Source organism: Danio rerio, chromosome 13 (assembly GCF_052040795.2).
Source record: "Danio rerio strain M-AB ecotype USA chromosome 13, GRCz13ab, whole genome shotgun sequence".
Classification (NCBI taxonomy): Eukaryota; Metazoa; Chordata; class Actinopteri; order Cypriniformes; family Danionidae; genus Danio; species Danio rerio.
In genome coordinates, this window is record NC_141033.1 from 17,440,358 (window position 1) to 17,453,348 (window position 12,991).

General features: G+C 34.4%; 3 protein-coding genes across 4 annotated transcripts in view; 2 read left to right on the forward strand and 1 right to left on the reverse strand.

Moving 5' to 3' along the window:
• trmt61a (tRNA methyltransferase 61A) overlaps window positions 1-6,235 on the forward strand; it is a 24,235-nt gene extending 18,000 nt beyond the window's left edge. Inside the window, 1 exon segment of one of the 2 annotated variants that reach the window (NM_001002321.1) lies at window positions 5,083-6,235. In NM_001002321.1, coding sequence (NP_001002321.1) covers window positions 5,083-5,402 — 320 coding nt within the window. In that variant the 3' untranslated portion in view covers window positions 5,403-6,235. 2 annotated transcript variants of the gene reach the window in all.
• The window catches only part of LOC147841024 (uncharacterized), a 485,466-nt gene that overhangs the window by 167,845 nt on the left and 304,630 nt on the right, over window positions 1-12,991 (forward strand). The window lies entirely within an intron of this gene.
• Window positions 1-12,991, reverse strand: part of LOC147834160 (uncharacterized) — a 439,063-nt gene that overhangs the window by 144,976 nt on the left and 281,096 nt on the right. The gene's annotated exons all lie outside the window — the stretch shown is intronic.

Genomic DNA, 12,991 nt, shown 5'->3' on the forward strand with positions numbered 1-12,991 from the left:
TGTGATTATTTCTTACATCTGTAAGGATGTAATAATACTGTAGTGCTATAATTTCTGCTTATCAGGGAGTCACATACAGCATGCAAGATAACAAAACTTCTTTAAAGTGAAACAAACTTTTAATTTTTATGAACATCTGTGCTTTAGAATTCCTCTATATAACACAGCTGTGGAACTAAGTGCAGGTTTTACAAGTTAACACATAATAATTTGCCAGCTATATGTCATTACTCCTATTTAATCAGTGCTATATCTAAGCACCATGTACTGTAACACCAAATACATCAGTAAAGCTTGCTATAGACTGACATTGCAAAGTGGACATAAAATATTTGAAGTCCTTTCAAAGATTTGATGGCTTGAAACTGTTCAACAGATTGGTCAAAAAGACTAGTTTTTTACCACTTTAAAACAAAAGTTTTGCTAAATAATCATTCATTTTTCAATCCTACATTTTCTGATGGCTTCTGTTCTTACATGTAGATTGATTGCTTACACATAATTTTACATATTACTTATGATATAAATAAACAGTGCATATCTAACTTTTGGTCTTCAATGGAAAACCATAGTTTAATTAGACTGTTTTATTTAACTTTTAAGGGTGTCACGTTGGGGTAGTGAAAAGCACGATCGCCTTGCAGCAAGAAAGTCACTGGTTCGAGCCCCGGCTGGGTCAGTTGGTATTTCTGTGTGGAGTTAGCATGTTTTCACTGTGTTCATGTGGGTTTCCTCCGGGTGCTCCAGTTTCCCCCACAGTCCAAAGACATGTAGTATGGTTAAATTGAATAAGCTAAATTTGCCATAGTGTATGAGTGTGAATGCAAGAGTGAATAGGTGTTTGCCAGTGTTGGGTTGCGACTGGAAGGGCATTCGCTGCATAAAACATGCTGGATAAGTTGGCGGTTCATTCCGCTGTGGTGACCCCTGATTAATAAAGGAACTAAGTCAAAAATAAAATGAATGAATAATTATTTAAAATTAATTTAAAAAGTTTTGTATAAACAAATGTATAATATTTAATTAAATTACACTTAAACCAAATATATTTTAGTCAATTAAATCTAGAGTTGATTTAGTCGACTAAAAATTTGTTGACTAAAACTAGAATAAAACTAAAATGATTCAGAAGACTAAAATATAAGACTAAAACTAAAAAGAAATTTGTCAAAAGACTAAAACTAAATCTAAATTTTCTGTCAAAATTAACACTGCTCTTACTCTCCTGAAAATTTGAATCCCATCCAGGAGCCTTCATTCAGTAAGTGAGTCAGTAAAATCTAGTCAGTTCGTAAAATGGCCTAACAATATCATGAAGAGAAGCTCCAAGTCAATTTCTAAAACATATTCATTCAGTTTTTTTACTGGTTAAATGATCTTTCCTTTCCGACATGAACTACTGATTCACTAAAATTATTCAAAAGACAACTGAAAACCCATCTCTTCCTCAAACACTTGAGCACTTAAAAGACACAAATAAAAAAATTATTGTATAGTATAGTAGCTCTTCTAGTTTGTATTGCCTCCATGTTGAATCACTGAATGCCTCTTCATTTGTAAATCACTTTGGACAAAAGCATCTGCTAAATGACTGAATTTAAATGTTAATATATATGACCACTGCATATACAATTTAGTTAAAAGTGTGCTAAAAGTTTAAATAAGAAATTATTATTTACTTTATTTTAAACTGCTTATGGCATCAATATTTTGTATGTTCATTATTACTATATTGAATTACTGAATAAATGTTTATTTCTACTTTGATTGGAGCAAAGACAAATTGAGCAACACCACTACCCTCCTAACATGGTTCCTGTTCTCTGTAGTTCTGTATTGAATGTAAAGAGTGAAGGATTGGATTGGTTGGGTTAGATGATGGACTAAGTTAATGTAATCAGGTTGAACCTAAAAACCTAAAGAGTAAACTGTACCCACAAAGCCTTCTCCTTAATATACTGCTGTCCTCACATTTCCCTGTCTCTCTTCTTACTCAGATCTGATGTGGCTATTCTTGTGCATGTTAGTAATGCCACCTTCAGTCCAAATTCCATCTATTTGTGTTAGTAGAGAAAGATGAAAGAGAAGTAGAAGATAATCACTGTTAAAACCTCTTAACCACCCTTTCTCCATTTATCCACTTAATAATAGACCTTAGCAGGAAGGGATGAAAATGCAAGCAAGAACATGTGAGTGCTCTCTCAACCTTTACAGCTTGGTGAGCTGCTAATTGTTTCCAGTGTGTGTGTGTGCACTTGGGTGGGTTAAATCCAGAGCAGAATTTCCAAGTCATCATACTTGGCCACATGTCATGACTTTTCCTTTCCATGTCTGAATCCAAATTCTGCTTCACTTCCAGTCATGGGCGATGCTTTTTCAGATTTTTTTTTTAAAGCAGCATACTGTAGATGTGTCCTTAACTGACATGAGGATACTATATATTGTATTGATGTATAGGGCCAAAAATGTTAGAATTGTCAATTCCCAATATTTATAGACCTGACTGTATATGTATTTTTTAAAATACATATACAGTCAGATCCATTAATATTAGGATATCAACACAATTCTAACATTTTTGGCTCTATACACCAACACAATGGATTTGAAATGAAATGCTTTAACTGCAGATTGTCAACTTTAATTTGAGGGCATTTACATTCAAATAAGGTGAACGCTGTAGGAATTAGAAAAGTTTACATATGTGCCTCATTCTTGATATGAGACCAAAGTAATTCGACATAATAATAATCATAAATCAAACTTTCACTTTTAACTTTATAGATGGAATATAAAGATGAATTTATAGATGCGCGATATATATATATATATATATATATATATATATATATATATATATATACATACAGTTGAAGTCTGAATTAATTGCCCCCCTGAATTATTCGCCTCCTTTTTATTTTTTTCCCCCAATTTCTGTTTGACGGAAAGAAGACTTGTTCAATACATTTCTAAACTCATTACTAATAACTGATTTATGATTTCTTTTATCTTTGCCATGATGACAGTGAATAATAATTTACTAGATGCTTTTCAAGACATTTCTATGCAGCTTAAAGTGCCATTTAAAGGCTTAACTAGGTTAATTAGGTTAACTTGGCAGGTTATGGGAATAAGACAAGTTATTGTATAACGATGGTTTGTTCTGTAGACAGTTACTAATTCACCAACATCATTTTAGAGCTAGTATTTGAATAATTCTCTAGCATAATCAGGGTTATACAAAGAGTGGCCAACACAAAATACATTAATTCCTGAAATGTACAAGTGCTATGGTATAAACAAAACACCACAGACACTTTTTGAGGTGAAGACTTTTTTTGAACACAGTCATCTGTTTGATAACCTTTTTTCACTGCTGTGACTGGCACAGGGCAAAATTTCCATAAAACTGTTGTACAGATCTGTGAAATACTCTCTTAAATGGAAACACAAGCTTGTATGACATTGTCATCTTCAGGTTTATCTGTTAGAAGCATGCATGTTAATGCATGTTGTGACATCTTTTACCACATCATTACATAATGCTACATTAATATAAATCTGTTTAAAAAATGATTGGCAGTCATGAATGGTTTCATTCAAAATTTGGTTTTGCCATTCCAATGAGCATTTCTTAAGCTGTGGCATCATGTGAAAACTACAAATAGTGGCACACTTTGCACAAAATTGCAATAACACGCTAACTAATGAGGATATGTTACGAAATTTTAGAAAGTGATAAAATCAACATATATTTCATTGTTTCAGGAAAAATAAAGAATCATTAGAATTTCTGAAAGCAAACAGATATTTAATTCATGTTGCATAAAATTGAAGTAAAAATCACTACCATTTTTCTCAACCTGAAAACATTGAGAATAGGAAAGAAAACAAAACACTTAAAAGTTTAGTTTTCATGCAACCTTATAGACTTTTTTAGCCATTTGTTTGTTTGTTTGTTTTTCCTCATGTTAATGTTAACTGCATTAATTTTGGCTCAAGCATGTATTTGTAATGGGATTATAAATACATTTTATACCAAATATTTTTTAAGTTAAACTCAGGAGCTTATAAATATTTTGAAAATGCTTTACTTGGTGGTGTTTTTTATTTTGGCAAATAAAACAAATACTCCCATTATTCCTGTTTTCTGTTTATGCATATAGTCCATTATAGATATAGGGCAGGGGTGGCCAACCCTGTTCCTGGAGAGCCACCTTCCTGCAGATTTCAGTTGCAGCCCATATCAAACAGACCTGCCTGTAATTACCACGTGGTGTTCAGGTCCTAATTAATTGGTTCAGGTGTGTTTGATATGGGTAGCAACTGAAATCTGCAGAAAGGTGGCTCTCCAGGAACAGGGTTGGCCACCCCTGATATAGGGTATATTGGAATGGATGTAGGATCGTGATTTGTATGTATGCACTGAAAATTATGTGTGCCTAAATAGAAATTATATTGTACTGCAAATCATATTGTACATGAAAACATTGAATTCTGTCCACTTTGAATCTATAAAGAACATTTTTATATTGAAGCACATGGGTTTACTAACATGCCATACACACAGTATTTTAGCATTCATATTGAAATTGTTAGTTTTTTTTTAGTTTTTTTACCACAGACTGGTAAGTTCCCTCTGCTTAGTTTCAGAGATATGTGTTGTCGTAACTACATTTCCTGATTTGCTGAAAAGTCTTTGAAAGGTTGTGCTAAAGACACAAATATACTTTTGGATTAAATCTCTTATTTATTCCAAATCATTGAGATGTACATTTGTGATATTTTTATAATCTTGATAAATTGTGCAGCCCTACATTTACCCCTAAAATGAGTGCAGAAAGTTTTATTTTTTTATGCTAACACAATTAGTGCATGTGATTTATATTTCATTATACAATACACACATACTAGTATTTGCAGTAATTAATTTGTCCAAAAATATGCAACACTGGTCTAGTCGGTGGAATTGCAGTCCAAAAAAAGAGAGATGAAACAAAGACATTTTATAATGTTAATGTAAAAACAATCTTTGAATGTGTTCATTTGCTTACTGTCTTGTACTCTTAACTTAATCTCCAGGAGGTCGTCTCTGCTCATTCTCACCATGTATAGAGCAGGTCCAGAGAACTTGCGAAGCTTTATTGGACCATGGTTTTGAGGAGATCTGCACTCTGGAGGTTCTGCTACGGGTTCATGATGTTCGCACTGTCACTCTGCCCTTGCCAGACTTCGGACCAGAGGAGTATTATGCCGACAGCACTCAGACGACTTCAGACATCAGTCAAGAGGATGTCAACACCTCTGTGATCTGCAGGACTGCCACACCACCCAGAGAAATGGCAGGACACACGGGATACCTCACCTTTTCTTCCAAACCACGTGACCAGAGGTGTGAATGAAGTTGATGTTGTAGAGTTTAAGCAATGCAGGCCTGAGAAATGTCTTAAATGCACCTGTACAATTCCTTGTGCTTGCCTTCATTTACATTTAAAATATTAGTTGGCTGATAGATAAGTTTTTAATCAACGTAGAAGTTTTTTTTTCCATTTACTAAAGCTTTTTGCTTTTTTCAACAATTATTTCTTTAGTTTAACTATAAATCAGAATAAAAAAACAGTTAGTAGTTTGTATGTATTGCTTAATCTCGTGGTGCTAATGAACAGACTCTTAACTGTTTGGTAAAAATAAATGCACAAATATCAGATTTCTCTGAAAGCATCAAGACTGTGTACTTGTCTTCATAACACACAAAAAATGTTTTATCTTTATATTTCTATAGTGCTTTTTACAATGTTAATTGTGGCAAAGCAACTTAACATAGATGAAGTTCTAGTAAGTTGAAACTGCTTCAGTTTGGTTTTTATCGTTGCAGTTCAGTGTAATGTACATATAACTGTTGAAAGCTGAAACGCTGAACATTGTAGAACAACTTTGCTGATGCGCAGCTCCACATGTCCCTAACACTCCTAATACTAGGATGTCAAATAACGTCATGCAAGGCTTTGTTTGATTGTGAGGTTTTTAATGTGCTCATTGATGTGATATCAGCAGTTTCTCACCACTAGTGCTCTGATTTCAAGGCTGTACAGCCTGTTCTGGATTTGTACATTCTTGCATGTGAAATGTAAGATACTGTAAAAGAACAAGATGTGCAAACATCTGGTAAATGTTAGATCTGAAAATAAGTACTGAGAGCTCCTCTATTTATGTGTCCATAAAAGGCCTTCCCACTGAAATCTGATGCATTTGTAGTTGCTGTAAAGTCGTGTTTTTGTTTATTATTATTCTTTCCATCACACACACACTGGCTCAATATTATAAATCTTTGTTAGCTCAATTTTTGGAATACTGTAGATATATATTTTTAGAATGGGATACTAATGTACTGCATGGAATCCTGTTCAATCATTAACTACAGTCCTTTTTTATAGAATTATATGTAGGCCGGCTTCAGCCATATTTCACTTCTATTATGCCATATGAACATCTAAAAGTTTAGCCCTGAAACTTCCAACACTAAATTGACCAGTGTTTTAGTTTTTTTGTCCAACTCCTGCATATACTGTTGTATGTGCACTTTGAAGTACAACGAACCTTTGCAGCATTATATTAAAAAGCCTGAGAATTAGGTGGAGCATAATTAAACTAATATAAACAAAACTTTAAAACAAAGTTTCAAGCAAGAACAAAAATTAGCTTGTTTCTGCATGAATCAACACTTTTCTAGTATTTATGAACTAGCGTAATTCAGACGAATTAGATTTGACATGTTCTTAAAGTTCATTTGCATGCATGTTTTAACATGACCCCATAAAATATAATTTAGTTGATATAATTAAAAGATATCTTAAATATGGCTCTTTTTAATGTTCATTACATTGGATTCTTCTCATCAGATTTTTTAGTTAGGTAATTTAATATTTAAATAATCTTTGAATTAGTATAACCCACATCCTGTTTGTGTTAACTGTGTTAATATTTCATGCTTAGACTTGCAATTGTATTACTGAAATAATATTACTATATATGAGGGATTATGTGTTATGTAATGCTGCAACTCAAATGCTATAAAAAGGCCCTCTCCCCATAAAAGTGTGTGTTTAAACCATCTGCTTTCTGTTAACAGAATATCAAGGGAAAGAATGAGAAAAAAGCCTGGTTCTCCTTCTTGCCTGATGGTCTCAAACACAGCAATGGGCTCTGTGATTGCAGCTCTTAGACTCCACAAATCCTCTCACCTTAAACAGTGTGTCAGCAAGCTTGCAGTTGACACAAGATACCACATATTATGATATTCTAATGAACTAGAACAGTGGTTCTCAAACTTTTTTCATCAAGTACCACCTCAGAAAAAATTGTCTCTCCAAGTACCACCAAAATGAGCAGTATTGAAATATAGTAACGTAGTAGGCCCAGTAAAGCAGCTACAACTCTGCACATTTAAAAAAACGTGGCAGATTACCTCAGAAATATAGACTATATGTCATATATGGCATAATATATACATCATTTTTAATAAATTTTGAAATATATGTAGGATGTACATAACATATTTCTTTCCTCCGTGTACCACTAGAAGGAAGCCCGCGTACCACTAGTGGTACACGTACCACAGTTTGAGAACCACTGAACTAGAACATAGGGTACGGTGATAGTTTTCTGATAATCCAAATAGACATATTACATAATAAGGTAAAAATAGGGAACAGTATTCTGCATTAAATGGCTGAAATTTTTCCCTTTCAAGTAAAAAAAAAAAATCCATTGGCCAATAATGATTAATGGTGATGAGGTTAAATTTTCCAAAACAATTCAGACTTTAATGTTACTTGATCCTACTGAAATCATTCTAATATGGTGTTTTTGTGCACAATCAACCTTATTTTACATTTTTGGAAACTAATATTGTAATATGTCAGGACTTTAATAGAAATTTCTAAAGAACAGTATTTGAAATTAATCATATCTTTTAATGTTAGAAGTATGTTTAATGTCTCTCTTGATCAGCTGAAGTTGCGATAGCTGAATGAAAGCATAATTAAAAATGAATAATAGTCTTTCTCCAAACCTTTGTATGGTATGGCCAAGAAAGGACTCACCCTGTTACCATTTATGTTAACTTTAAGCTCACAAGCACCTTTATGTGTAAAGAATAGATGCCAATCAATCTACTTGTTCATTCATTCCCCTGCTTCATTTTGGTTTCATTCCTCCGTTCTAGGGCTGCCACTAATGACTATTCTTTTCCTGCCAGTGTTTTTTTCATAATGTTTTTATTTATTTATTTATTTTTACTATGCACGCAGGCTGATAGGACGTCTATCTGTTCCTACATCTGTCAAGGTTTAAGTGTAAGAGGGACAAGTACTCAAATGAAGTAAAAAAAAAGATGGGTGTTTATTTATAATAAAAAATAATAATAAAAAGCAACAAAAATTAACCAAAGGGGAAAAACAATAACAAACAAAACTTGACCAGGCTGGGCAGGCAAGGGAGAACAAGACAAAGCAACTATATCACCTGAAGGAATGACGATGAACTTGTACAGGACAGCAGACATGTTGCGGTCAAACTACAGTTTGTGTTTGCGCAATTCTGTTGTATGGCGCTGTAAAAAGGTGCGGGATTAAACAAAATGAACATAAGAAAAAAGCGGGCAATTGCTCCATGTTTAAAATTCTGTCTAGAGAGGTTATGTTTGGATCTTCGATTGGGCTCACACAATCATGCGATGCGATTTAAGCTTGAACTTTCTAATGCAGTGTGCTGCTAAATTTGTTGCACGAGCTTGCGTTTCCAATCTGATGCATTCGCGTTCATATGAATGAAAATCTATGGGGAGAAAAGTCTAGTGTGACCGCAGCTTTAGTTATAAACAAGAACAAATTAAGAAACAAACAGACGAACAGAATAAACTAATAATGGTTTAACAAGATGGAAGTTTTTTTTTTTAATTATAAACCAAGGCAAGGCTGCACAGAGGTCACATATTCAGATGTGTTATTTGCATTGAAAATGTCATATTTAACCCTGGTTTTCTAGTGCTTCTCAAATAGGATAGTGGGAATCTGATAATGTCACAAATTATTTATTCCCCTGTTCTGGTTTCTAACAGTAAATATCATTGTTATATCACTGTTCAGAGAAGGAGTATGAATGTTCATCATTATGTCAGTAAAGCCTGCACTCCCACAAACCACAGACATTTATGTAAGCAATTTTCCGAACGCACATAGAATATTTAGGTGATGCAAATTTGCATTTATTTAATGCCAGCTCATTCTTATTAATTAAAATTATTTCATGGTGTACACTGAAATAAAGGTGAAATTAACTATAAATAGTACTATTAAGTGTAAATATTACATTTTAATCCAAACTTATGACAAACATATGAATAATGATCTAACTAAAAATGGTATTTTCTTTTACCTAACTATTAACAATTACACAAAACTAAATCTGGTAAAATTTTCTCCTAAAATATTTATAGAAGTGTCTATACCATTAATTATTATTATTATTATTATTATTATTATTATTATTAATGTTAATCTAGTATTTTAATATATCCTTTGTTTTAGATTAACTCACTACTGATATGTGTTTTATGTTTGCTTTACTGGTCAGGTGGTATTTTTTTCTGTAATTCTCTTCTTGAATCAGTGGAAAGGATTTAGTTGCTAGTTTAATTTTTCGGTTTTATTTTGAGTGTGCTGTCATGCTCATGAGTCCATGACATATGGACTTAAAATAAATATATATATTTTGAAAACTGGAAAATATTTGAAACTCACCAGCATATGCTGCTCTATTTTCAGTCTGTCAGATGACTTGACTGCTATTCTGCTTTGCTCTCTAATAAATTTCAAAAGTACAGCAAGCACAGAGATAGCATATCATAAGTGTACTCTCATTGTACCTGTGTTCATGGTCATTCCATGCGCACATAACTAAGCAAACAGGATAAGAAATTGAAATATAAGCAAATACTTTTTGTGACAACCAACATGACCTTCATTTTTCAAAACATACAAACAATGTCTAAACTACCTTCTATATAGAAATTGAAGAGCCTGAAGCGGTTTTGTCATCATAATGGAGCTTAAGAGAGACACAAACATGTGCTTCAGGATGATGTATGACGTGAGACACGTGCAAAGGTGCATGCACAGCATGCTTGGTCTATGCAGGACAAAGTACATAGGAGCAGGAAAACCTGCTGTTCCTGTTACAGTTTCAGGGCATGGTTTTCATTTATCAGAAAATTACTGAGGAGAGGAAGGAAATCCTTACCATATTTATAGAGAAGTGACCACATCATTGACATTCTCCACATTTACTGTAATATGTTTGTTAATACAACTGTTCTGGCCACAGGAAAATTGTTCAGTCTTTTTTTCATTGTCAGGCATATCATGTGAAGATAATTTAAATGTTGAAACAGTTTAACTTGGCTCTGGTTTGATAAAAGTACAACCCCATATCAGTAAAAATTGGGACGGTATTGAAAACGCAAAAAAAAAAAAATTGGGTGATTTCCAATTATACATTAACTTCTATTTTACTGCCGACAATATGAACACAATATTTTTTGTTTTGTCTGGTCAACTTAATTACATTTGTAAATATACATCCTTTTCTGTCATCCAGACCTGCAACACATTGCAAAAATAAAGTTGGGACAGGATCAGTTTAGGGCTAGTAACCAGGAAAATTGGTTAAATAATTATGTGATTTGAAACAGGTGATGTCAGCAGATTTTGTACAGAGATTATAATTATGATTTGGTACTAAAGCAGCATCCAAGAAAGGTCTAGTCCTAACCAGTTCGTATGTGAGAAAATTATTGAAATATTTAAAAACAACGTTCCTCATAGAAAGCTAGGAAGACATTTGGATATTCCACCTTCAACAGTGCATAGCATAATTGGGATAATAATAAGGACCAACGCGCAACCTACACTGAACAACCGGATCTCCATCCATCAGGTGGCACTGCATCAAGAATCGTCATTCTTCTATGAGCGATATCACCACATGGGCTCAGGACTACTTTGGCAAACCTTAGTCAATAACCACAATACTTAGTTAAATCCACAAAATGTCAGTTAAAACTGTACTGTGCCAAAAGGAAGCTTTTTGTTAACAGTGTCCAGAAGCGACATTGTGCTCTAGGGCATCTGGGATGGATAATAACAGTGGAAACGTACTGAAAAGGATTATCCAGAGTGTTACCAGAAACAAATCCAAAAGCCAGAGACTATCATAGTATGGGGTTGCGTTAGTACCTTTGGCAAATCACTTGCACTTCTGTGATGGTACCATTAATGCTTATATGAGATTTTGGAGCTCAATATGATGCTGCCTTTTTGAGGGACACCCATGCATATTTTTAACAAGACAATGCAAAAATCACATGCTTCACAAATTAAAGTCCTGGCTGTGGAGGAGGATACAGGATACTTGTCTGGTACCCTGCAGTCCTGACCTGTCTCCAATAGAGAATGTGTGGATCATTTTGAAGCGCAAAATGTGACAATGCAGACCCTTTACTGTTGCCCACCTTAAGACATGTTTGCAGTAAGAACGGGATAAATTACACCTGAAACACTTCCTCCCCTGGTGTGAAGAGGTTGTGAATAGGAATGGCAACATTTCAAAGTGGTAAATGCTTTACTGTTTCAACCTTCTTTGAAATGTGCTGCAAGAAACAAAAAACATAAGGAACCCATTAAATTATGTTTGTTGTATTGTCTGCTATGAAATGCAAGTAAAAGTAAATTCAGAATTTTTTTTTTATTTGCACTTTTGATAGTCACAACTTTTTCTGATTTGAGGTTGTATTGTATGTGACCTTTAAATGAAAGGCTTTCAAAAAAAAAAAATTACTGGTTTTACAACAATTTGATAGTCTGCACACAGTGTGCATGATACACATTTTGTCATCATAATAGTATGTATTTGTGTGCTGTACCGTTTTGGAAACAGCAGTACAATATACATGCAGATCACATGTGTGTTTTGAATTGTCCAGAGGCAACCGACACTGTGGTACAGTGGCTGAGAGAGCTCAAATGCATTGCAAAGTCAGCATGAAAAAAGGTTAAGTTGGTTCTTTTTTTTTTTTTTTTACCATTGTGACATACACTCATTGGCCAATTTATTATATACACCTGTTTAACTGTTTGTTAATGCAAATTTCTAATCAGCTAACCACATGGAAGCAACTCAATGCATTTAGGCATAGTCAAAACGATCTGCTGCAGTTCAAACCGAGTGTAACGAGGAGACTGACACGGAGGGATCCATTATGCAGTATTTATTGATCACGCTCTCACTCAAACACACAATATGCACAAAGGTGCAAACACACACATCAACAGTAGTATTCAAGGTTTCAAGGCTTGCGGCAAACAGACACAAAGTGATTTACCAGGCATGGGTCAAAGGCAGGCAGCGAGTATCAGAGTCCGTGTATCAGGCTTGGGTCGAGGGCAGGCAGCGAGTATCAGAGTCCGTGTATCAGGCTTGGGTCGTGGGCAGGCAGAAGGCTAAGCAGAGTCAGAAACGGGCTGGAGTAATACACAAGAGATCAGGCAGGAAATAACGCTCAGTAATGCTGGCCGGGGCTAAACAAGACTTCGCACTGACTGAGTGTTTGAGTGCGGCTTATAAAGGGTACGTGGGTCGTTAACTGGATTCAATTCAGGTGTGTGCACAATCAGTCTAGGTGGATGATGTAATGCTTAGAAATAGTGATGGTGAAATGAAGCTTTCTGAACCAGTGAAGCGCTCGACTCAATTGTATCGGAAAAAGGTTCGTTACTCGAAGCTTTCTAAATCAGAGCTCGATGACCACCTCTTCTGGTGAAAGTGTGGGAAAGCACTGTGTTGCCATAATGTCAAATGTTCACAACTGACCAACTTATTCATGTAGTAATACAACAACAGCAATATAAACAAATTACTCAATTACTGTAGTTTT